At 51.3% G+C, this 25,466-nt stretch overlaps 1 protein-coding gene across 1 annotated transcript in view; it reads right to left on the bottom strand.

Moving 5' to 3' along the window:
* Positions 1-1,110: 1,110 nt before the first annotated feature.
* Positions 1,111-25,466, bottom strand: part of LMF1 (lipase maturation factor 1) — a 142,735-nt gene continuing 118,379 nt past the window's right edge. Inside the window, exons 7-11 of the mRNA XM_059861986.1 lie at positions 24,778-24,946; positions 19,170-19,323; positions 16,380-16,563; positions 8,338-8,450; positions 1,111-1,781 (exon numbers count right to left, since the gene is read on the bottom strand). Coding sequence (XP_059717969.1) covers positions 1,607-1,781; positions 8,338-8,450; positions 16,380-16,563; positions 19,170-19,323; positions 24,778-24,946 — 795 coding nt within the window. The 3' untranslated portion in view covers positions 1,111-1,606. The remainder of the gene's footprint in view (positions 1,782-8,337; positions 8,451-16,379; positions 16,564-19,169; positions 19,324-24,777; positions 24,947-25,466) is intronic.

Below are 25,466 nucleotides of genomic sequence, written 5' to 3'. Positions count from 1 at the left end.
GGATGAGCCAGGAAAACACAGCCCAGAGAAGGGCACCACCCCAGGGGCTCAGCCCAAACCCTGCCCTCCAGAATTTCTGCAGAAGCTGGTGGGACCTCAGGGACATCAGAGCTGGCAGGAGCAGCTCCCAGAGGGAGTTTTCCTCCCCAGGGATTGCTGGTACTGCTGCAGCAATTTCCTTCCAGTGCTGAGCCCCAGGATACGAACTCTCTCCACAAAACCCTTCCCAGTGAGCAGATAACTCAACGTGGTTCTGATTTCCTCCCACCTTGGAATAATTGCTCCTTCTCTTTTCTAAATTCTTGTCCCAGGGAAACATTTCCAATGGAATCCCCTCCTGCCCCTTTGGATGGGTTTTATCTTCCAGGCACTGCTCTGGAGCAGAGAGGGGAGCTTGCATTGAATAAAAAAAAAAACAAAAAGGAAAAAAAAGCTTAACAAGCAGCAAACAGGAATGGGATTGCTGGTCTGGGATCCATTATCCCTGACCCAGAGGTTGGAAAGCAAAAGAAATTCATTAAATTGGGGAGGGGGAGGCTAGGGCTGTTGGGTGCCCAGTCCATGGGGGTGCCCGGGGGTGTCACCTGTCACCCATCTCCTGTCACCCATCTCCTGTCACCCATCTCCTGTCACCCATCTCCTGTCACCCATCTCCCATCCAGGGCTGCACCTGCTGGAGAAGGAGCAGCTTGGAAGGAAAATCCCCTGAAACCATGAGGGAGCCCTGAGCAAAGGCACCCTGGAAGGCAGGGGAGAAGGGGAGGGAGAACTGGAGAATTCTCCTCTCACAGCCCTGGATCCCCAGGGGAGAAGGGGAGGGAGATCTGGAGAATTCTCCTCTCACAGCCCGGGATCCCCAGGGGAGAAGGGGAGGGAGAACTGGAGAATTCTCCTCTCACAGCCCGGGATCCCCAGGATGGGGACAGACACTTGGACACGACACCAACTTCTGGCTCCTCCCCAAAACACAAACCAGTCCCAGGTCTCACCTCACTGCTCACCTGCCACCCCATTCCCACGGGAGCTGCCTTGTCCCTGGCAGAGCCTGGGCCTCCTTCTTTTCCCTTTTTAGCACTTCCAGGAAAAACAAAAACCCAGTGCAGCTCCTGCTGGTTATTCAAGGATTGTTGGCTTTAATTCCTTTCCAGGAACACGCTCCCAGGGGTGCCCATTTGCTATTTGTGGTCAAAAAGGTGCAGGAAGACACGGAGAAGGGCACTCCTGTGCCTGCATCCACAGCCCACACCACCCCAGAGATCCCTCCTGGTTTGTTTTCCCATTTTTGCTTCCAACCCACGTTCAGCTGCTTTTGGCAACACCAACACCTCGCCCAAAACCAGTCATGGTTATTTGCTTGCCTCTTTCCCAGTTCCAGAGGAATTCCTGACTGGAGCAGCCTGGCAAAGGAAATCAACCAGTGAGGTGAGAAAAAGCAGCTCACAGAGCAAGTGGGCAAACTGGCTGGGAATCTTCTGGAAGAATCTTCTGGAAAAGAGCTGTGAACAAGGATATGGATAAAAACCAGAGAGGCAGGAGATGTTGGGAAGGCAGCTGCCCGTTCTCCATCTTCCCAGCTGGTCCCTCTCGTCCTGGCCATCCTTTCCCCTCAGTCCTGCAGGGGATAAGGCCAATTCCTGTCCTCAAAGAACTTCCTCAGGCCCTGCAGGCTGACGGGGGGGAAATAGGGGCCGATCCTTTTCCGGATCCACCACTTCCCGTCGCGGGCGTGCTTCCCCCCGGGCTGGCTGAACTTGTACCTGAAGTGTTCCCCCCGGATCCACCTGTGGGAGACAAGGACAGCAGCTCAGGGCTCGCCAGGACTTCTGGGAAGAGGCTTGGACCATGGTTTCATTCCTTTGGATTGGTGTTTTGGAGCTTTTCTGGATGGAGAAATCAGCTTGAAGGTGCTCAGGGTGGCTCCACATCCTGGTACTCCATCCTTCCATCCTATATCCATCCCATATCCATCCATCCAATATCCATCTATCCATTCATCATCCATCCATTCAATATCCATCTATCCATTCATCATCCATCCATCCAATATCCATCTATCTATCCATCCATCCATCCATCCATCCATCCATCCATATCCATCCATCCATCCATCCAACATTCATCTATCCATGCATCATCCATCCATCCAATATCCATCCATCTATCCATCCAATATCCATCTATCCATTCATCATCCATCCATCCATCCATCCATCCATCCAATATCCATCTATCTATCCATCCATCCATCCAATATCCATCCATCCATCATTCATTCATCATCCATCCATCCATCCAACATTCATCTATCCATGCATCATCCATTCATCCAATATCCATCCATCTATCCATCCAATATCCATCTATCCATTCATAATCCATCCATCCATCCTTCCATCCCATATCCATTCATTCATTCATCCATCCATCCATCCATGCATCCAATAATCATCTATCCATTCACCCATCATTCACTCATCATCCATCCATCCATCCATCCATCCATCCATCCATCCATCCATCCATCCATCCATCCATTTATCCATCCATTCCTCCTTGGGATGCCCACAGCCAGCAGCAGAGACACTGGGAATGCCTTGGGAAGGCTTTGGGAAGTTCCCAAGCTCCTCTTGATGCCATTCAGGAACCCAGCTGTGCCTTGGGAATGATGCATGAGCAGAGGAGCTTTACCACGCCCTGCCCTGAGCACTCCCCACACCCTTCCACAGCGAAATATGACAGAGTAACAACAAAAGCAGGAATAAGAAGATTGTTTCCCTTCTCAGAGCCAGCCTGGAGTGTTTCTGCCTGGGAGATTTGGGAGCAGGGAGTCTGACTGCCCCAGCACCCCCTGCCCAGCCAGCGTCAGCGCGGCTCTCAGCGCATCTGTTTTCCGGCTGCTGCGGGAGCTGACAGCAGAGGAGGTTTGAAAGCAGTGCAGAAAGAAACATTCATCAGTGTCAGGAAACACTCTGGGAGCTGCCCACGCCGCTGGATCCGGGGGGTTTGTCCCCCTTGATGGAGGACATGCTGACAAGGGCCGGAGCGGCGCCCGCGCCGGGAGCATCGCCGGGCGAGCCCATAAAATACCCACAAAATAAAACTGTCAAGGTCGTGTCAGTGCTCATTTAAACCTGCTCTGCTCCACTAGGAAAATACAGACCCTGCTACTGAGCAGGGCACCGCAGCTGTGGGACCCCTGGAGCACGGGGAAGGTCCCTCCTGCTGCTGAAATAACGAGGGACGGCTCCGATGGATTTGCCATCGGCGCTGGGCTCTGGGGAGCAGGGCAGGGTGGGAGCTGCAGCCAGGCCAAGGGGGGCTGCCAGCACGGCCCAACAGCTCTGCTCCAGTCCTGCTGGGACCCAGGAGAGCAGCACAGGAAGGATTCTCCTACAAAACCGTGGGAATATGGGATGCCCGGGGAGGTTTGGAGTGCCCATCCCTGGAGGTGTCCAGGGAATTGCTGGAGGTGGCACTCAGAGCTCTGGGCTGGGGGCAGGGTGGGCATGGGGCACAGCTGGGACTTGCTGCACTTAAAGGCCTTTTCCAGCTCAGTGATCCTGGGATTCTGTGTCCATCACTCCCATCATGTTCTCCAGAGCAGCTGGGGCTGCCCCTGGGTCCCTGGCAGCGTCCCAGGCCAGGCTGGACAGGGCTGGGAGCACCTGGGACAGTGGGAGGTGTCCCTGCCCATGGCAGGGGTGGCACTGGGTGGGCCTTAAGGTCCCTTCCATCCCAAACCATTCCATGACTCAATGACTCTGAGGATGAAGGAAGATAAATGGGAAAAGGGGCCCTGAGTGGAATTTGGGGAGCACAAACCTGCATCCCACCCCCACAAACTCTGCCCTGCAGCTGCTGCCTTCCTTCCAGCCTGGCCCATTCCTGCACTCCCTCTCCTCTCTGCTTTCTGAGGCTGGGAAAAGCCAGGCAGGGGCTGGAGTGTCATTCCCACAGGGTTTCCTTTGCAGGAGCACACAATTCCTGCTAATAACTGAGGGGTACTGAACAGCCTCATCCCTGGGGGTCCAGGGAGCCACTCCAGGATCATTGCACATTTCCAACTGCTGCCTGATTGCCTTCTGGAATTCCCAAAACATCTCCACCTCCAATCCCAGATCCTCCTCCCAAAAATGCTTCAGATTTTATGGCAGTCTCCTGCTCCCAGCATCCTCTACCTGCCACTCTGATGCTTGGGGGTTTCTCCTTCACTAAGAGGCTGCAGAGCACTTCCCAAGCTGGACCCATCTCCATGTATTCCCAAAATAAATGTGAGAAAGGTGGAAAACCTGGAGCCCAGGAGGGAATATTTCCTTGGCAGGCTCAGGATGTAAAAGCTGCAGTGTTTAATACCCACTGGAGCCCCTCATTTCAGGGCTCACAGAGTTTACAAGCTCTGCCAGTGTTTATAACCTGCCTGGGTGCCTCAATCCTGGAATTGTGGAGTTTTCCAGCTCCTCCAGTGCTGGTCCTGCTCCCTCTTCCTGGGATTCAGGGAGGGAAGGTGCTACAAACTCCCATCCTTCCAGGGCTCCCGGAATTTGTGCAGTTTTGGGGCTTCCACAAAGATCTCCTGGCAGCTGGAAGGGATCCACAGATCTTGGAGACTGAGCCTGCAGGAGATTCCCTAATTCCTGCTCTGGAGAAACAGCAACAGCTCCTGGAAGGTCAGGAAGGAGCTGCCTGACCTCACCAGCATGTCCCAGGTACTCAGAGAAGGATGAGAAGGACTTTTGGGGATTTACTGAGCAAACATAAGCTGGCAGCTCCTCCTGGATCCCTGGCACCAGCTCCCATTAAAAAATGGCTTTAAACTGAAGGATTTGATGGGATATTGGGAAGGAATTCCTCCCTGTGAGGGTGGGGAGGCCCTGGCACAGATTCTCAGAGAAGCTGTGGCTGCTCCACCCTGGAAGTGTCCAAGGCCAGCTTGAATGGGGTCTAGTGGAGGATGCCCCTGCCCACGGCAAGGCTGGGATTAGATGGCATTCCAAGACCCTCCCAGGAGATGGAAAACCTTCTCTGCTGTGAGGAAAAGGGGACAAAAGGGTCCTTGGGGCAACTCCTGCTCCAAGAGCAGTGCCAGGAGAGCGACGGCACTGACAGAGGAGGGAGGACTGAGCCGCCCCAAGAACCCTTCTGCCACCAGCCTTCAGGACATCCCCAACAGCCCCTGGCCTCGGGGAGAGGCCAGAAAAGCTAAAAATAATCAGCATTACTTTCCAGAGCAAGGTTCTGCCCTCAGCAGATGCCCGGCAGCAGCTGCCCCGCGGCGCCCTCGGGAGCCGCTCGTGTTCCAGCCCCTCCTGCCAGCCCCAGGGGGATGTGCTCAAATGTTAAAAATTAGCAGCAATATTGGACTGCTTGGGATGGGGGCCTAAATCTCCCAGACAGCTGTAATTAGTTCCAGAGGGTGCAGCTGTCTCCCTGCAACAGCTGAGGGGTTCCAGGGGAAAAAAAAAAAACTCCAAGCCAGTGGTGGTTTCTGTTAGAATTAATGGCCTGCCAAGGCAAGGAGGGGTGGGAGAGGGAAAGGAAGAAAGCAAAACATGGGGTGTCTTTTTGGGGTGTAAATCAGGGGGTGGGAAGCCCAAATTCATCAAGGTAACATTGCTCCAGCATCGCTGCTCTTGCCCTCTTGGAGGGAGGGAGCATGAATTAATTGATCTTGGCCTAAATTGAGGGAACTGGGGCAGTTTTGGGGTTGGTTTTTAGTGCTGCTGGTTCTGAGGCTCCTGCAAGGTCTGGTCCCACAGAGCTGGAGCATCCCAAGGGCAGCTGATCCTCAGAATCCCCTTGGGAAGTGGCACAGTGGGGTTTTTCCTCTCTGGTTTTTCCTCCCTGGATGGGGTGGGAAGGGTGGGACAACACCAAGGGCAGAGCAAACTGTGGGGGGAGGAAAAAACCCCAACTGGCTCCAGATGGATCCAAGGCTGGAATTCACCCTGCCAAGGAAGAGAGATCCCATGGCCACCAGATTTCCCAGCCTGGGGGGAAATCCTGCCAGCCTGGGATGAGCTCTGCCTTCCCTGAAATACTGAGGGGTGGTTTTTTCCCCAAAGAAAACCCCTTAAACTTCCCTGCAGGGCTGTGAAATTCAATTCTGGTAATAGCTGAGAGATTCTTCTCCACCTAATCCCAGCGAGGCCTGGATTTTCCAGGAATTCCCACTCCCTGCCTGCTCCCAGCACTGCTCCAGAGCCACCTCTGTCCCTCTGGGGAGGCTCCAAACCCCAAAGTGCCTTCTACAAAGTGCAGATATGACCAAGCTCTTCCCACAGGGATCAAGTCCAGCCACTTTTAAAAGGGAAATAAAATAAAATCCCATTAAAAAAAGATCCCAAATGCCCCATTCCCCTGTGCTCCAAAGCATCCCAAGGGAAGCACCAGCTCCTCACAAACACCACCACCACAAACCCAGCTCTTCACACCCTTGGTGGGGCTTTTCCAACAAAGTGCTGCTTTAATTGGAATAAAAATCCTGGAGTGACCATGACTGAATATCACAGACACCAAACAGACCCAAAAACCTGGGGTTTTTTTTCCCCTCCTGTGGGCTAAATCTGATTTTTGTTTCCTTTGATTGTTGCAGCCTTTTCCACGGCGTGTTCAACACTTCTTAATTTCTCAGCCCAAGCTCTCCTGTCCAGATTTATGAGGGCTGGGCTTTTATGAACTATCCACTGCCCCGGAATATTTGGGAAATCCACGTTCCCCAAACATCACCAGCCTCGAGGTCCAAGCTTCCCACTCAGCCAGGCCCTCAACAATGCCCTCATTTTTAATCAGTCACCTGTTTCTCATTTGAAGTTTATCACACTTGAAAAAATACTATAATTTCTTGAGTTGTAAAGAACCCTCCCAACTTTGGTCTCCGAAATTTCATTTCGAAGGCATTAACTCATTCTGAAAGTCCCTTGGCTGTTGGAGGTGTAGAGTTTCCATTAACAGGACAAACTCCGTGGAGGATGGAGTGCAAGGTTCTTATGGAAAACAGCCCCTTCCCCTAATTATTTAGTCTAGCAGGGAATGAAAATAATTAAGTCTCAAAATTCCCTTTGGAGTGGAAGGAGGGGGGAATGAGGGGAGGAAAATTAGGAGTTTTTTCCACCCAGCTACTGTGGTGGGAATGAAGGGATCCCTGAGGTTGGGCAGCAAAATTTCCCTTCCATCTGGATAAAAGTCCAGGATCAGGGAATTACAGGGTCAGGGATGGTTTGGGATGGAAGGGAGGTTAAAAATCACCCAGTTCCATCCCCTGCCGAGGGCACCAGGCCACGGAGGGCAGGGTTATGGGATTTGGGAAGGAATTCCTCCCTGGCAGGGTGGGCAGGCCCTGGCACAGGTGCCCAGAGCAGCTGTGGCTGCCCCTGGATCCCTGGGAGTGTCCAAGGACAGCCTGGACAGGGCTGGGAGCACCTGGGACAGTGGAAGATGCTGGGGTTGGAACTGGATGAGCTTTAAGCTCCTTCCCAACCCAAACCATTCCAGGATTTGGGGATTTTTACCATCTTGGGGTTTACAAAGCACCTCAGAGGAACCATTTTGGTAAAAGGGGGAAGTTTTCTGTGCCTCAGCTGGAGAAGGAGTCTCTGTCCTCAGAAGCTCTGGGGGATGCAGTGCCCCAAAGCTGGAAAACATCACTGGGATCCAAGGGGAATTTCACTGCACACAGAGCCCTGGACCTGCATCCCTGCTTGCAGTGCATCCTCAGAGCCCCAAATGGAAAACATTAGCAGCAGCAAAACATGGCTTGAGCTGATCCAAAATGCCCCAAAAAATGTTTTCTCAGCTAAAAATAACTCCATCAACAAAACAGAGCTTTTGGGACAAAATTCCTTTTGTGTAAAACCTCGGAGTTTTCCTCTGTGCCTTTCCCTGGCTGATGTTGGCTTTGTCTCTTCCTTGAAAACACAAACAATTCCAAAATGTGTGTCCACAAACTCAGCCATTCCTGCAGGGCTGTTTTGCCTTTGACACACCTCAGGAGGTCCATGGAATGGTGGGGATTGACCTGAGCTCACAAGGAGAACGTGGCAGAAGCCCCAGAGCTGAGGGCAGGAACCACAGCAGGAGGGACCATTCCTGGCCAGGAGCAGCAGCACCGAGCCCTTCACGGATCTGCTGGGAATGGGCTCATCCCAAGGGTCCCTGTGGCCCCTCCAGGGGGGAACTGAGGTGCTGGCAGCACTTTGGTGTCCCTCAAAGCCACCCTAAATCCCACCCCAAATCCCACCTGGCTCCCATCAAACACAAACCCCAACAGGAACCTCCCGTGCTCGTCCAGGATGGGAACAAGGTGGATCAAGTTCTCCCTTGGGATAACTCCAGGCTCACCTTGGAGGGTCTCTGCCTGCAAAGGGGTTTGTGGCCAGCAGGGACAAGGTCCCCTCCTCCTGGGCCAGCAGCTTCCCAGCCAGGTGGATGATCCATTCGTTCTGCTCGTAGGTCTTGGGGAAGGAAGGAGAAATGGAAACGTTAGGAACTGCTGGGCTTTTCCTGGAGGGTTACTGGGATTAAGGATTCCTGGCCTTGGGGAGGGATTTGGGTGGAAAATGGTGAATTTCCCAGTGTTTCAGCACACAGCCCATGGGATCCCTGAGGTCCAGACAGAGACTGGCACCCTCAGGGAGCAGGGAGAGCTTCCCTGGGTTTGTCCCATCTCATCTGCCCATTCTGCCCCCAGATATTTGATTTAAATCATTGATTTGGCAGCAAACCCCCCAGGGGAGCCATAACAGCACATTTTCTGTGGAGAACCCATCCACCCTCCTAACCCAGACTGCTTTCCCCTGGGAAAAGGGTTTGGGCTGGTTCCCTTGTGTTATCCAAAGGAAAACAGAAGAAAGTGGCTTCTCCATTCCCAGCTCCTGTCTCCTCTCTACTTCCTGCTGTGTGATCCATCCCCTCCCAATTCCTTCCTCCCAGAACCCCTTCTGGAGCAGCACAGTGCCAGAGTTTGCTCTGAATTCAGCTCATCCTGGGGATTTGGCCTGGGTGATCCTCGTGGATCCCTTCCAGCTGAGCCATTCCCTGATTCTGTGATGTCCCTCCCTGCAGGAATCCTGCTCCCTGCTCTTCCTCATCCTCCCTAGGAGCGATTCCCCTCGGTGACTTGCTGAGATTTCCTGCTGTTTGCAGGAGCTCCTGGGTGGATTTTGGAGTGCAGGCAGTAGGGGACACTGTGGGAAAGGGAAAGCTGGGAGCTGTACCTGCAGGGCTCGAGGCAAGGGCGCTGCCAGAGCTCCCCTCATGGCCCGTTTTGTTATTCCTGTCGCCAGGGGAAACGGGAGAGAAACCATGGAGAACACCAAGGCCCATCGGGGCAGCTCTGCCTCGCAGGGTTTCTGACCCCAGCTCATCACGATGGAGAGGAAAACCACAGGAATTTCGGCCAAAAAACCCTCTCACAATGATGGCTCTCCCCCTCCTGCTTCCGTCCTGCTCCTTCCATCTGCTCTCATCCATCAGGGAGGGATGATGGGGACAGGGATGCTCCCTCCCTCAGCCCCCAGTGCCACCTCCTGGGTTCCAGGGAGGGACAGGGGACAGAGGCCAGCATGGCACTGAGGCCACCGTGGTCCTGACAGGACAGGAGACACGGTGAGCCCTGGAAGCAGGAGGGGGACGTGCCACACCAACCTCACCCAGGTCCCAGGGAGAGCTGGCACTGTCCCCATCCCTGCCCGAGGCCTGGCTGGGTCCCCTTGGGTCACTCTCTGCCAGTCTCCGTGTCCCCCACCAGCTCTGGGACGCTGGAGGGGCTCAGGCTGGCGTTTGGGAAGGTGGTGCCACCCTGGGAATCCCTGGCTGGGACAGAGGAGCTCCCAAAAGGTGACAGTGCAGGGATCAGACACCACCAGTGACACCTTCAGCAGCCTGAGTCTCCCTGGTCGTCCCCGTGCTCTGGATGATGTTAAACATCATTTCCAGCAGAGCCTGGGAGGTTTGGGAGCTCCTGTGTGCAAGCTGGGAAGCAGCAGGGGGATGGAGCAGGAACCACCAGAGATCCCCAGCTGGAGCTCCAGGAGGCCCCAAACCTGGTGAGGCTCCAGGAAGGTGGGATCGGCTCCCGTGGTCTCCAAATTGTTAATTAGCAGCTCTGGGCTCACCAGAGTTGGACTTCTGGTCTGTAAAGTGTTTTTCTTGTAAAATTTACAACATGTCTGGCCCCAGTGAAGTCTGCGGTGAGAAATTTCCAGGCGGTGCAGCCCCCGCCCCCCGCCCGGGCTGTGCTAACGACCCTGCTTAACTCATTACCCTGCAAAGTGATACCCTGGAAAAGGGGGGAAAAGGGTCCAGGAGATCCGGGCTGCACCCAGGGAAGAGTCACCCCGAGGGGTTCCTCTGTCCGTGGAGCCAGCTGGATCTGCACGGTCAGCACGGAGGGATCTGAGCGTGCACACAGAGCCTGAACCACCCAGGGCATTGATTACTGGAGAAAAAAGAATCCAGGAGAGAGGCACACACTGCTGGGAGGAGGGCTGGCCTGGTCTGGGCTCAGCTTTAGGGGCTGGACCTTCAATGAGCACGAGAGGAGTGATCCTGCACAGGGATGGATCCCTGGGCTGCTCCATCATCTCCATCACCTCCATCCAGACATGGACCACGACTCCCTCAGCTGCTCCTGCCCTCCCTGGGGCCACACAGAGCCTGGCCTGCATCCATCCTGGGCTTACAGGGGCTGCACGGCCACTGCAGGGAGCCCCATCCCTGGCTGACCCTGCCCCAGCACTCCTGGGCAGCTGCAGCCCCCACACACCTCCCCTGCACAGCTGAGCAGAGTTTTCCCTCTGCTCTGGCACAGAAAGCTGTTCAGGGAGCTGAACACACCCCAAGGCAGCCCAGCAGAGCTGAGGGGTCCCACAGGAGCCCAGCCCTGAAGCCAAAGCCTGCCTGTGTTCATGGACACCCCTGCAGATCCATGGGAATGTGAGGGGCAGCTCTCCAGCCAGATCATCCTCAGCTGTCCCTACAGCTGGGACCAGCACCCAGAACCCCCAAAAATCCTGTTCCAGGTACAGCAGAGAGGACTAACAAAGAACTTGGGGCACTTTTTTGCTAAGCTCTGAACTCCTGATGGGTTTCAGCCTCGTGCAGAGCTCAGGCAGACACTTCCCACCACCTTTCCATGCCAGTCTCACCCCAAATGCCACTTTGGGAAGGGGCTTTGCTCCTTCTCCCAGCCTCACCTGAGGAGCTGAGCACCACTGCCCACCCTGCAGCTGTTGGCACTGCCTGAGCTCCCCAGGGAGTAACCACGGTGTTCTCACCTTGAACACATTCCCTGTGTCCAGGAGAATTTAAATCCTGCACAGAACTGAAACCCACAGCTCTGCTAGGGCAGGCACCAGCCAGCAGCCAGAGCAAAGCAGCCACAGCAGCACCAAACCCTGCTGATAACAAAGCCAAGGGAACGTTATCATCCCAAAAAAACCCCAAAAACCCCTCTGGAGCTACAGGGAACATGTTCCCAACTGAAATAATAATAATAAGGAGGCTTTTCCTTGAGCTTTAATTGGTCATTTAATGAAAAAGGGCTGGGGATTAGTGTGGTGTTTTATGGAATCTCGGGGCTGGCACGGGCACAGGAGGAGGTCAGGATGAGATGCACATGTGGGAACAGCTGGAAACTTGGCAGGGGAGCCCAGGGTTATTATTTCACGTGGTTGGGAGCCCTGAGTGGTTTCAGGTCGGAGTCAGTGGCTGCCAGAGGGGCAGGGCAGGCTCCATTTCCCCTGCTGTGTGTCAGGGGCTGTTTGTGTGTCACCAGGAATTCCACCATGGAATTCTCACCCCACAGCCACCCTGCTGCAGTTAAACACCTTCAGCACTGCTGTCAGGAGGAATAATCCCTGCCAGAAAGGAGGCCACAGTTAATGGCACCCTCTGTTTTATGGAATTCCAGCTCACCATCACCTGTTCCCACCCTGCTGTCCAAGGAAGGTCCATTCTGTCATCTCCAATAACCCCATGGAAGGGTTTGGGTTGGAAGAGACCCCAAAGCCCACCCAGTGCCACCCCTGCCATGGGGAGACACCTTCCACCATCCCAGGCTGCTCCCAGCCCCATCCAACCTGGCCTGGGTCACTGCCAGGGACCCAGGAGCAGCCACAGCTTCTCTGGGAATTCTATTCCAGCCCCTCCCCACCCTCACAGGGAAGAATTTTTTCCTAATTTCATCCCTTTTTTCTGAGTTTCCCAAAGCCACGTCTCCAGCCCATAAAAGCCATCCCTCAATCCATCCCATCAGAACATCCTTGGGAAAGCAGCTGCTCCCTGAAGGAGGCAGGAATAAAAGGCTGCATGAGAGGGCAGAGCAAGACCTTGGGAATCAGCTCCTGGATGCCACCTATGCAGGGAAAGGCCACACCTGGCACAGCTCCTGCCTCACCTCTGGCTGGGGGAAGAAAAGTCCCTTTGTTCCTGAGTGGGGTCTGGGCAGTGGCCACTGGACAGGAACCCCTCCCCAGGCCAAGGATTTCTCCAGGATTGCTCTGGATTTACCCAGGGCATGGCAGGATACCTGCTTGGGCATCCTGGGCACCTCCCTGGCACTGCTGCTGCAGGGGGTGAGGCTGCCTGGAATTCTGCACAGCCACAGGGAGACAGAGACCCCAGGGAGGAGGAGGAGGGAACCAAACCCCCCCTCTGCACAGGGAGCAGGTGGAAGTGAGCTGAGCTGAGCTGAGCTGTGTGTGGAGAAGGGGAAGAAGGAAATGCAGAAGGTGAGCTGGGTGCAGGGAGCACTGAGGGTTGATGAGGACACCCACTCCTCCTCCTCCCCTGGGCAGTTTTTCCCTCCTGGCTGCAAGGCTGAGATAACAGGAGGCTCAAATCAAACATCTGACAAGAAGATCACCCTGCCTGCTCAGAAATGGGGTTACTTTGCTCAGCTCTTCCAGCTCATGCATAACCTGAACCCCCCACCACTCTCTGTTACCCCCCAGAGCACCAGCCCTGCTGCTGGGGGCTCTCTCTGCTCTTAGGAAAGCAGCTGAAGGGTTTTTTATAAATATCCTCATCTCTGGAAAACAGACACTGCATCCCAGAGCATCCCAGCTCTGCTCCACAGCGGGTTTTACATCCCCAGACTTTTGGAGCAGCTTCAAGGAACGATCCAACAAACACTGGGCTTTAAATCCAGTCTGAGGGCAGCAATATTTTGTTGTTTTGGAGCAGTTATTCTTTGGTGAGCACCAAGAGGGTGCTTTGTGTTGGCCATGCAGCCCCAAACAGAATAAATACCCCTCATGCCACAGTAAGGAAGGGAAAAGTCTTTCCCCTGGACTTTTCTTTTTCCAGTGGTGGACAACAACCCTTTGGGACAATAAACATCCACCTTCTGCAGAATCCACAGCAGAACTGACCAGCTCAAAGCCCCAGCAGCAGGAGCAGTATTTGGTTTTCTGGTTATTGATCAGTGATGCTGAATCCAGGAACTGGAATGATCTCTGTGCCAGCCCAGCTCAATGTTGGGCTATTCCTGAAATTCCACCACAAACCAGAAGTTAAATAATCCCAGGAGGGTTGGCATCAGTAGCTGGAGCACAGATAAGCCTTTAACAATAAACCAGCATGTTTGTGCACTAACACATGGAAGTGTCAAGGGGGGGAAGTTATTCCTAATGCTTCACCTCAATTTTGTGGGATTAAATCACATTCTGCCATTTCAGCCTTCTCTGAGGGTGGGCAGGCCCTGGCACAGGTGCCCAGAGCAGCTGTGGCTGCCCCTGGATCCCTGGCAGTGCCCAAGACCAGGCTGGAAGCAACTTCCCAGTGAATCCTGCCGCCAACCCAGGCTGGAAAGTTCCCGGGGGATCCCGGGCTCGTTTGTCAGGTGCTGATGAGGTGCAAAGAGGAGCCTGTCAGGAGCAGCACAAGGGATGGGAAATATCCTTCCCTCAAGTCCCGGGCTTTTCCACAGCCTGTCAGAGCTGGGAATGTCAGCCCTGTACCTGGCCACGGCCAGGGAGCTGCAGACAGCCCTGGAGCCAGGGGAGAGTGGTGCCAGAGAAACATCCCAGAACCTCTGGGAACAAATTCAACCTAGCCCAGAGGCTGAGCTGGCTCGGCTTTATGGGCTCTGGGAACTCCCACACGGCTTTTGCACAGCTCCTCTGGCTCCACAAGCTCCTCCTGGCCCTTCAGCTCCTGCTTCTCCTCCTTTCTGCTGCTCTGGGGCACTCGGGTCCAAACAGCAGCCAGGGATTTCTCTGCCTGTGCAGGACAAGCAGCCCAGGGAGGCAGCTGGCAGCAGACCTGCAGCTCCCAGGGCTCCAGCCGAGCCGTGGCCATTCCAAACGGGATTTACTGCCCTGCTTAAGCAGGTATTTACATGCCTGAGCATCCCAGCTCACTGCCCTGCCCGGGCAGCTCGCCTTCCCACTCTTTTCCACAGCAGTTATCCCCATTCCCCCTGTTTTCCAAAAGTTATCCTCATTCCCACTGCTCTCCACAACAGTTATCCCCATTCCCACTGTTTTCCAGAGGTTATCCCCATTCCCACTGCTCTCCACAGCAGTTATCCCCATTCCCAGTGATCTCCACAACAATTTTCTCCATTCCCACTGTTTTCCAGAGGTTATCCCCATTCCCCCCGTTCTCCACAGCAGTTATCCCCATTCCCCCTGTTCTTCACAACAGTTATCCTCATTCCCCTGTTCTCCACAGCAGTTATCCCCATTCCCAGTGATCTCCACAACAATTTTCTCCATTCCCCCTGTTCTCCACAACAGTTATCCCCATTCCCACTGTTTTCCAAAAGTTATCCTCATTCCCCCTGTTCTCCACAGCAGTTATCCTCATTTCCACTGTTCTCCACAGCAGTTATCCCCATTCCCAGTGATCTCCACAACAATTTTCTCCATTCCCCCTGTTCTCCACAGCAGTTATCCCCATTCCCAGTGATCTCCACAACAATTTTCTCCATTCCCCCTGTTCTCCACAGCAGTTATCCCCATTCCCAGTGATCTCCACAACAATTTTCTCCATTCCCCCTGTTCTCCACAGCAGTTATCCTCATTTCCCCCGTTTTCCAAAAGTTATCCCCATTCCCCCTGTTCTCCACAGGAGTTATCCCCATTCCCACTTTCCAGCCTGCCACAGCAAAGAGACCTCCAACACTAATTGCTGCTAATTAGCTGCTGTGGAGAGACACTCCTCGAGAGACCAGCACTCCAACAGGTGAAGGGGAACACCTGGGGGAAGCTTTCAGTGAATTAAGCACTAAAAATAGCGGATGGAACACTAAGAATGATGAAATAAACAGTACTAATAGTGAGTTTCACACTAATAATAATGAAATAAACACCACAAATGATGAATTAAGCAGTAACAATATTGAATCTAACAGTGAGGATGCAAAGGGGCTGAGTTATTTCCTCCTCCTCCTCCCAGGTACTCCAGCACCCTGGGCACAGCCCACACTCTGCTCTGCACAGCAGCACCTGAGTCCCATCCTTCAGCTTCAAACCTCAGGTCCCTTTTATTTTAAACCTTCAGGGCATTCCTGCCCTGGGCAGAGCTTTTTTCACACCTCAGACACAACCTGGGCCTGGGGGAGCTGATTTCTCCCCAAAACACAGCCTGACTTCACTCCCCAGCTCCACCCACCCCCTGCACCTTCCCCTAATTCCAGGCTCTGCTCCTGGCTGCACTTTGGACCTTGGCTGAGGTTTTCCTGAGGGATAAGCAGCCCTAATGCAGATTAAATGAAATTCCAGCACACACAAACCAGCAGGGTAAATATCAAAGCATGGCCTGATGTCAGGGCCCAGGAATCCCAACGGCTCCAAAATGAAAATTCCACAGGGACAGCAATCCCAGGGGCTTGAAGCTATTCCAGGAGAGGATGCAGGGACAAAGAGAAAAGCCTGGGGTGCCCTGAGATGGGTTTTCCTCGTGCCACTGCTGTCAGTCAGTTCTGGAAAACCCAGCCCATGTCACATGGGTAAGATTTGCAAAAGAAGCTAAACAAGAATTAATGTTCAGCTTTGCCCCTTATTTAATTTCTGGCTGTCACCTGTTTGCTGCTACCACGTGGGGACAACATTTGGAGGGCCCAATGTCCGTGTGTGGGCAGGTGGGGAATGGGAGCTGCTGTCCCCAGGGCTGTCCCCAACAGGGATCCTTGGCATTGCTAAGAAACCTTAAAAAAACCCTCACACCAAATTGCCACGAGTTCAAATTGCCAAGAGTTTCATTACAGTAGCACACTCCTCTAGGAACACAACCTTTGTTCTTGCCTTTTTTTTTTTTTTTTAACATAATTAACTCAGCCACTGCTTCCAACATTCCCCTGTGATCCCAACACACAGTAAATCCATGTAATTGCTTTTTCCTGGTCAAGGAGGGCCCAGGCTTCCAGAGGCACCCACCTGGAAGGCAGCAAACCACATGAGCCAGTCGAGGCGATAGTGGTAGGGGGAGATGAGGCACGGCCTCCTCCTCAGCTCCCCGGGCTTGCACTTGAACTCAAACTCCTCCCAGACTGCTGTGGGGTCACTGGGGTCCAGGCTGGATGTCCCCTGAAGGATGACTTCTGTCCTCTCCTTGGTGATGCTGTGGGGTACAGCAGGATGTTGTTATTTGGCTCTGACCGTGGAAAGTCGTAAAATCACAGAAGGGTTTGGGTGGGAAAAGCTCATCCAGCTCCAACCCCAACAGCTCCCACTGCCCCAGGCTGCTCCAGCCTGGCCTGGGGCACTGCCAGGGATCCAGGGGCAGCCCCAGCTGCTCTGGGAATCTGTGCAGGAAGGAAGGAGGAGGATTTCTCCCATATCTCAGCTAAAAGCTCTGGTTCATCAGAGCCCACGTGGAACACGAGTCACTGGCCTGGAGGCACAGCTGGATCCAGAGAACCTCTGGATCCTGGGACCTTCCTCTCTGCAGCAGCAAAGCCAAATTCCATCCTCCTCCTTTTACCACCTGCAGCTGCTGCAGCCCCAGGGCCAGCTGGGATCCATAAGGATGATTCCCACAGGACAGCTGGGGCTGTGGTTCTGCATCAGAGCAGCTCATGAGTCCTCCCCCGTGGCTCAGCTGCAATCCCAGCACGGAGCAGTGGGAATGGCAAACTGCAGGCCATGGAAACACCACCCTGGAGGCCTGGCTGAGCTGCCAGAGACACCCAGCTGCCCCAGGAGCTGCTGTCCATACTGGACACAGAGCCACAGACACCTGCCTGGCAGAGCTCTGCAGCTACAGCACCCTCTGGATGGATTTCTTTCTACTTTGGTTTTGCCTCCTGCAGCCCCAGAAAAGGAACATTTGGGAACACACAACCTCCACCTCCTGCCCTGATGGCTCCCAGGGAGAGATGCTCCCAACCTAAGGAATGCTGAGCATCTCCTCCTGTGATTGCTGCCTCCATTGAGGAGATCTGGATTCTCCAGCCAAGTTCCATTTTATCCCCTGGGCTGAGCTCTGAGCCGTGGCCAGCTGCCCAAGGCTCAGGAACACCCTGTAAATCAGGGACACCAAATTACCAATAAAAGCCTGCTCCTACTGTGGGATCCCAAACCTGTCAGCCTGCACATCAGCCCAGAGCCATTATAAGCTGCAATCCTCTTTTTATTGGTTTACATAGGCTGGAATTACCCAGATATTACAGCAGCATTTCAGCACATGCTCTGCAGGGTCTGCAACTGCTGAAACAGAAACCAAGGGCTGCAGAAGAACAAGGACAACAACCCAAAGAAAACAATCTCCTGGAGCTTCACCACTCCAGCCTTCAAAGAGCTTCAGGGCTTATTTCTCTCTCTCAAAAAAAAAGAGGAAATTTTGGCATTTTCCACAAGTGTTGATGATTTTTGTATTTTTTCCTAGTTTTTTTTTTTCTGTCCACAGAAATTTCTGCTATTTGAAAAACTGAGGAAAAGATTATATTCATTTGATGTGTCCTCAGCATCTCCAGTGCTTGTGGTGGGACTCACTCCTCCTTTTCACTGGGGAGGCCAGGCCTTTAACAGCCAAGCTGCAAAACATATTTATATATATCTATATATTTATATTTTGTATTTATATATACCTATATTTATATTTATAAGTTGCAATTATATATTTATAGTTATAGTTATATTTTATATTTATTTATATTTATATTTATATTTATATTTATATTTATATTTATATTTATATTTATATTTATGCTTATATTTATATTTGTATTTATATTTATATACAATGAATTTCCCAAGCCACTCACTGGAAATATCTGCTACCAAGAGCTGCTGTGGATGTTTCCAGGAGGGAGAGCAAAGGAGTGCAGGGGAAGAGAAGCTCACCAGAAATAAAGAGGGCTGGGGATGGTGAAGACATCCTGGATGAACTCTCCTGTGGATATTTTCATCCTGCTCTTACATTTGCTATGTCGATGGAATGAGCTGACTCATAGACAGCTCAGAGAAAATAAATTCAGTGGGAAAGGAACCTGCTCCTTTTTTCCTTATTTCTCATAAACAGATAATCCATAAATTGAAATTAAGGGAAAAAAATGTTATTTTTCTCCTTATTTCTCATAAACAGATAATCCATAAATTGAAATTAAGGGGAAAAAAAAAACCATGTTTTTTTCCTCATTATTTCTCATAAACAGATAATTCATAAATTGGAATTTAGATGGAAAGAAACTTGTTCCTTTTCTCCTTATTTCTCATAAACAGATAATCCATAAATTGGAATTTAGAGGGAAAGAAACTTGTTCCTTTTCTCCTTATTTCTCATAAACAGATAATCCATAAATTGAAATTAAAGGAAAAAAAAACATGTTATTTTTCTCCTTATTTCTCATAAACAGATAGTCCATAAATTGGAATTTAGAGGGAAAGAAACTTGTTCCTTTTCTCCTTATTTCTCATAAACAGATAATCCATAAATTGAAATTAAGGGGAAAAAAAAAGTTATTTTTCTCCTTATTTCTCATAAACAGATAATCCATAAATTGGAATTCAGAGGGAAAGGAACCTGCTCCTTTTCTCCATCTCTCCCATGAACAGATCTATCACACACTGTGTTTCAGAGGGAAAGGGTCCTGTCCCTTTTCTCCCTCTCTTTCACATCCCAGGCCCACTGGAAGGCTTTCTCTCCAGGCTGAAGGCACACAGCAGGTCTGGCTCTGGAGCACCCTGGAGGGAGCTCTGGGCTGGGCCAGGAAGGCCCAAAGGTACCTGCCAAAGGCTCCGTAGGTGTTGACAATCCTGAGGGAGTTGAAGGAGGTGTTCATGACCTGCCTGGAGCTGAGCAGGTTCAGCACCACCGGGATGCTCAGGTAGGTGATGAGCAGCCCCAGGGAGATGTTCAGCACTCTGCGGACACAGGAGCCTGTGGGGACACCAGAGCAGAGCAGAGGGAGGTGATGGCACTGCTCTGCTCCCATCCCCATCCCCTCTCCCATTCCTGCTGAGTCTTTGCTTCTTTTTGCCAAGGTTGGGATGAAATGCACGAGTTGGTATTTCTGGTTGGGATGTTAGTCTCACAAACCCTGAGTTCTGCAGCACTTCACTCTCACAAACCAAAAACGGAGCCCTGTCTCTCTCTCTGCAAGGCCTTCTAAGGCTAAACTGTCCAATTAAGAAATGGCACCTCAATTATTTTCATTTAACCCAATAACCAACCACCCATGGTCCACAATGCAGACTTTTTATCCAACTACACAAAACCACCCAAACCCATGGACAAGAAGGTGAAGAAGGACCAGCCTCTGCCCCAAAGCCTCCATCTTGCTTTAGCTATACTACTACATTCTAAACCCTTAAACCCTTAAGTTTCCCACCCTGTGGAATCACACATTTCTGATCAAACTCCACCCCCACAATCCCAGTTCTGTCATTCCATTCTGGAAGCATCTCCATGGCTGCAGGTCCAGTGCAGTGTTCTCTTGGGGGTCAGTGCCTGGCAGCACAGAAAGTCTGAAATTCTCAGCAGCCAGGGTTCCAGCACATCCCCATCCCCACTCCCATCCCCATTCCCCATTCCCATTTCCCATTTCCCATTTCCCATCCCATCCCCATCCCCATCCCCATCCCCATCCCTATCCTCATTTCCCATTCCCATTCCCATCCCCCTTCCCATTTCCCCATTCCCATTTCCCCATTCCCATTTCCCCATTCCCATTTCCCCATCCCCATCCCCATTCCCATCCCCATCCCCATTCCCATTCCCATCCCCACTCCCATTCCCATTCCCATTCCCATTCCCATTCCCATTCCCATTCCCATCCCCACTCCCATTCCCATCCCCACTCCCACTCCCATCCCCATTTCCATCCCCACCCCCATCCTCATTTCCCCATTCCCATTCCCATCCCCATTTCCCATTTCCCATTTCCCATTCCCACTCCCATTCCCATCCCCATCCCCATTTCCCATTTCCCATTTCCCCATTTCCCATCCCCATCCCCACTCCCATTCCCATTCCCATTTCCCCCATCCCCACTCCCATTCCCATCCCCATTCCCATCCCCACTCCCATCCCCATTCCCATTTCCCATCCCCACTCCCATTCCCATTCCCATTCCCATTCCCATTCCCATCCCCATCCCCACTCCCATTTCCCATCCCCATTCCCATTCCCATTCCCATCCCCACTCCCATTTCCCCCATCCCCACTCCCATTCCCATTCCCATCCCCACTCCCATTTCCCCCATTCCCATTTCCCATTTCCCCATTCCCATTCCCATCCCCATCCCCACTCCCATTCCCATCCCCACTCCCATTTCCCCCATTCCCATTTCCCATCCCCATCCCCATCCCCATCCCCATCCCCACTCCCCCCGTGCCAGCCCGGCCCTTCCCACAGCTGCTATCACTGCTGGCATCTCCCTTTCTCTAAACAGTCTGAGCAGGGGCTAAAAGGAAAAATCTCCAAAAAGAGCCCTCAATCATGGCTTCAGTCCAGGGGAAAACCAGAGCTGGCCCTTGCACCTTGCTGGGATCAGCCTCTGGGAGCCTGGGGCTGCCCCTGCCTCCTGCTGCCCCGAGCTCTCCCCCCCCCAGGGCTTTTCCTCCTGCACAGTCCCATTCCCAGCGCTCCCCGAGGAGATGTCACTGCTGTGCCAGCCCTGGGATGGGGTCTGCAGGAGCAGCAGCACGGGGCTGGGCTGGACCCCAGGCCACGATCAGACAAATAAGCAGAGGTGACCCCCGAGGGGCTCCTTCCCTCATGGCCCTTTTCAATTTATTTAACATTAACAGCCAGAGGATCAGATTCAAAGCAATTGCGTGGAGCTTTCCCCTTATCCCTGCAGGAGAGGGATGTTTATTTGAACCTCTCTCAGAAGCTATTAATAATTGTTTAGTCTGAGAACATTTCTGGAGAACCGTTTGAATCAGGCCTTCCCTCACCCCCTGGGCTGCTGGGTATGAAGCTCTGGGGCATTTTTGGGGTTTTTTTAGATGGGCTGAACTTATTTCCCTGTAATTCCAGAGCAGGTGGAGGCACAGAGCCTCCCCTGGCTCCTCAGCAGCCCATGGCCATGCAGGGGCTGCTCATCCTTCAGCAGGAGGGATTCTCCTCCTGTCTCCAGGCCCTTGGGGGCCACTCAATCAGAGAGAAAAAGGGGTTAATTCAGGGAAAAAAAAATAACCTAGACGGAGCAAAACGTGGGGATGGGAGCCAGTGGGATCTGGATGGGAAGTGGAGACCTCAGTAGGAATCAAACACCTCAAGGGCTGGCCTCAGAAAATCAGGATATGGCTGGGGGCTCTCCTGTCTTTTGCTGTGGTGGCCCCAGGACTGGGGGTTCCCCTCTTGGCACCCTTCAGCACCAGCTCACAGCCCCTGCTTCCCGAGCAGAGAAACCACACAGGAATTCCAATTCCCAGACACCCCACCCCTCCTGAGGGTGGGACACAGCCCCACCCAGAGTGGGATGGACATTCGCCTTGCCTGGACGCCCTGGCTTAGCCAGCCTTTCTGGAGAACATCACGGAAAAGGTGCAAGTTCCTCAAAACAGGATCTGCCTCCCCCTCGCAGTGACTCCCTTTGGCTTCTCCTCCCAAAAACAAGGTGCAGCCTCAGTGCTGTTTGGGATTGGAGCATAATTGGAGTTGGGAGGAAAGTTTGAGACTTTCACAGCTTCTAAAGCAAAGCTCCAGGAGGGGAAAAGCTGTTAAAGATTTATTCCAGCAAACTATGTGAAATAAAAGACAAAATTTAACGAAGCTGCAGTGCTGGACTTCCCATTTTTGGTTAATGAGCTGCTTCTTGGTAGAAAAGACTGGAGACAGATGCTGCCTCTTGTTGACATTTTTCCTTCCTCTGACAGATGTTTGGGATATTTAACCCCAGCAGCTGTGATTGTTGTTGATATTACAGGCAATTTGTTGCTTATATGCGGTTTATAAAAATGCTGCACACACCACTCTCCATCTGTTCTGCAGCCTCCTGAGAACCATCCCAGTGCTGCTTCTCCTGGATCAGGGCAGCTTGGAAAGTGCCTCTGGAAGGGGAAATCAGCCACCTCGAGCTCTTTTTCCCAGTTACAACCCCCCCTGTGTTTGTTTTTTCACATCCATGGGATGAGCAGGAGTTCTCCTTCCTCCTCCCTGGTTTGGGGAATTCTCTCCCCACCACCATGGTGGCCACGCTACCCGTGGTGGCCACCAACAGCTGCTCCTTCCCCTGTCCCAGGCTGCTCCCAGCCCTGTCCAGCCTGGCCTTGGGCACTGCCAGGGATCCAGGGGCAGCCCCAGCTGCTCTGGGCACCTGTGCCAGGGCCTGCCCACCCTCCCAGCCAGGAATTCCTGCCCAATATCCCACCCAGCCCTGTCAGTTTGAAGCCATTCCCTGTGTCCTGTCTCTCCATCCTTTGTCCCAAGTCCCCCTCCAGCTCTCCTGGAGCCCCTTTAGGCCCTGGGAGGGGCTCTGAGTTCTCTCTGGAACCTTCTCTTCACCTTGCCTTGAAGGAGAGCAAGTGCAGAGAGCAAATATAAGAACCCAGCTTCTAACCCCACCTCAAGTCCCACTGTGTGTTTTATCCTTGACTTTAAAAAGTCAAAATTAAAAAAAAAACACCTAAAAACGCCTTCAGTTAAATCATGCAACTCCACATTCTTATTTTGAGTTCGAGTCACTGGGGGCAGAGCAAGGATTGACCTAAGAGCTGCAGCTGCCTGGACTTGCTGTGACATTGATCATGCAGAGGACATGTCCCAGAAACAATGTCCCCATGATCCTGCAGAGGACATGTCCCAGAAACAATGTCCCCACGGCAATGTCCCCATGGCAATGTCCCCATAGACCCTCACCTGTTACTGTCCTATTTTCTGAAAAATCCCCTTGCCCAGGATTCTTCTCCTGGGAAGCTGAGAAGCCTCAGAGAAAAATGAAAACAATCATTATCTGATTCACTTCTCCTGTGTTTTGCTGCTTTGGAATGTGGTTTGGACATTGTTACCAACTGGTTATTGTTTGATTGGTTTCATGTGAATTTTTTTGATTTAATGACCAATCACAGCCAGCTGTGTCGAGGCTCTGGAAAGAGTCAGGAGTTTTCATTATTATCTTTTAGCCTTCTGTCTGTATCCTTTCTCAGTTCTTGAGTATAGTTTAGTATAGTTTAAGTATAGTATTCTTTAATATAATATCATATCAAATAATAATAAATCAGCCTTCTAAGATCACGGAATCAGATTCATCATTTCCTTCCAAACCCCGACAATCCCACACTCACCAATATAATATAATATCAAATATAAGATCATATCAAATATAATAAATATAATAAATATAATATAGTTAATATAATTAATATAATATAATATAATATAATATAATATAATATAATATAATATAATATAATATAATATAATATAATATAATATCAAATAATAATAAATCAGCCTTCTAAGATCACAGAATCAGATTCATCATTTCCTTCCAAACCCCGACAATCCCACACTCACCAATATAATATCAAATATAATATCATATCAAATATAATAAATATAATATAATATAATATAATATCATATCAAATAATAATAAATCAGCCTTCTAAGATCACAGAATCAGATTCATCATTTCCTTCCAAACCCCGACAATCCCACACTCACCAATATAATATAATATCAAATATCATATCAAATATAATAAATATAATATAATACAATATAATATAATATCAAATAATAATAAATCAGCCTTCTAAGATCATGGAATCAGATTCATCATTTCCTTCCAAACCCCGACAATCCCACACTCACCAATATAATATAATATCAAATATCATATCAAATATAATAAATATAATATAATATAATATCATATCAAATAATAATAAATCAGCCTTCTAAGATCACGGAATCAGATTCATCATTTCCTTCCAAACCCCGACAATCCCACACTCACCAATATAATATCAAATATAATATCATATCAAATATAATAAATATAATATAATATAATATAATATCATATCAAATAATAATAAATCAGCCTTCTAAGATCACAGAATCAGATTCATCATTTCCTTCCAAACCCCGACAATCCCACACTCACCAATATAATATAATATCAAATATAATATCATATCAAATATAATAAATATAATATCATATCATATCATATCATATCATAATAAATCAGCCTTCTAAGATCACGGAATCAGATTCATCATTTCCTTCCAAACCCCGACAATCCCACACTCACCAACCAACCACCAGCCTCACACCGCCAGCCCCCTCCACCCACAGAGCAGAGCTTTGCTTGGCAGGTCAGACCCTTGTGGCCAAGCCCCCCAAGCCCCCTTTTCCCCCCCTCTGGGGTGACTCACCCAGGGCAAGGCTCGGTCCCCGCGGCCCCGGGCGCTGCAGCCGCGCCGCGCGCTCCCGCAGCCGCCGGCCAAAGAGCAGCCCCAGGCTGGCGTCGTCAAAGCAGGCCAGGCTGGGCACCATGGTCAGCCAGTTCAGGAAACTCAGGTTCCCACTGATGATCAGGAGCACCTGGAGGGGGAACAAGGAGGCAGAGAAGGGTTGGGTGTCCCGAAATGTCAGCCAGGACGCGCGGCGGGGGATTGGAGCATCCCAACGAGGGCGTGCCGGGATGGCAAAGCCTTCCTGGAGCCCAGCCCAAATGGGAGCTCTGCCTGTGCCTGAGCTTCCAGCAGGAGGGATCAGCCAGGGACTCCATTTCCAAAGTGCCTTGATTCCAAAGTGACTTATTTCCAAAGTGATTTATTTCCAAAGTGACTCGATTTCTCAAAGTGACTCAATTTCCAAAGTGACTTGATTTCCAAAGTGACTTGATTTCCACAGTACCTTGATTTCCAAAGTGACTTGACTTGAATTCCACAGTGCCTTGATTTCCAAAGTGACTTGACTCGATTTCCACAGTGACTTGATTTTCACAGACTTGATTTCCACAGTGACTTGATTTCCAAAGTGACTCGATTTCCAAGCACCTTGATTTTCCAAAGTGAATTGTTTTCCAGTGCCTTGATTTCCAAAGTGACTTGATTTCCAA

The sequence above is a fragment of the Haemorhous mexicanus genome, chromosome 17 (genome assembly GCF_027477595.1).
Source record: "Haemorhous mexicanus isolate bHaeMex1 chromosome 17, bHaeMex1.pri, whole genome shotgun sequence".
NCBI classification, from domain to species: Eukaryota; Metazoa; Chordata; class Aves; order Passeriformes; family Fringillidae; genus Haemorhous; species Haemorhous mexicanus.
This window is presented reverse-complemented; position numbering and strand designations above follow the sequence as displayed.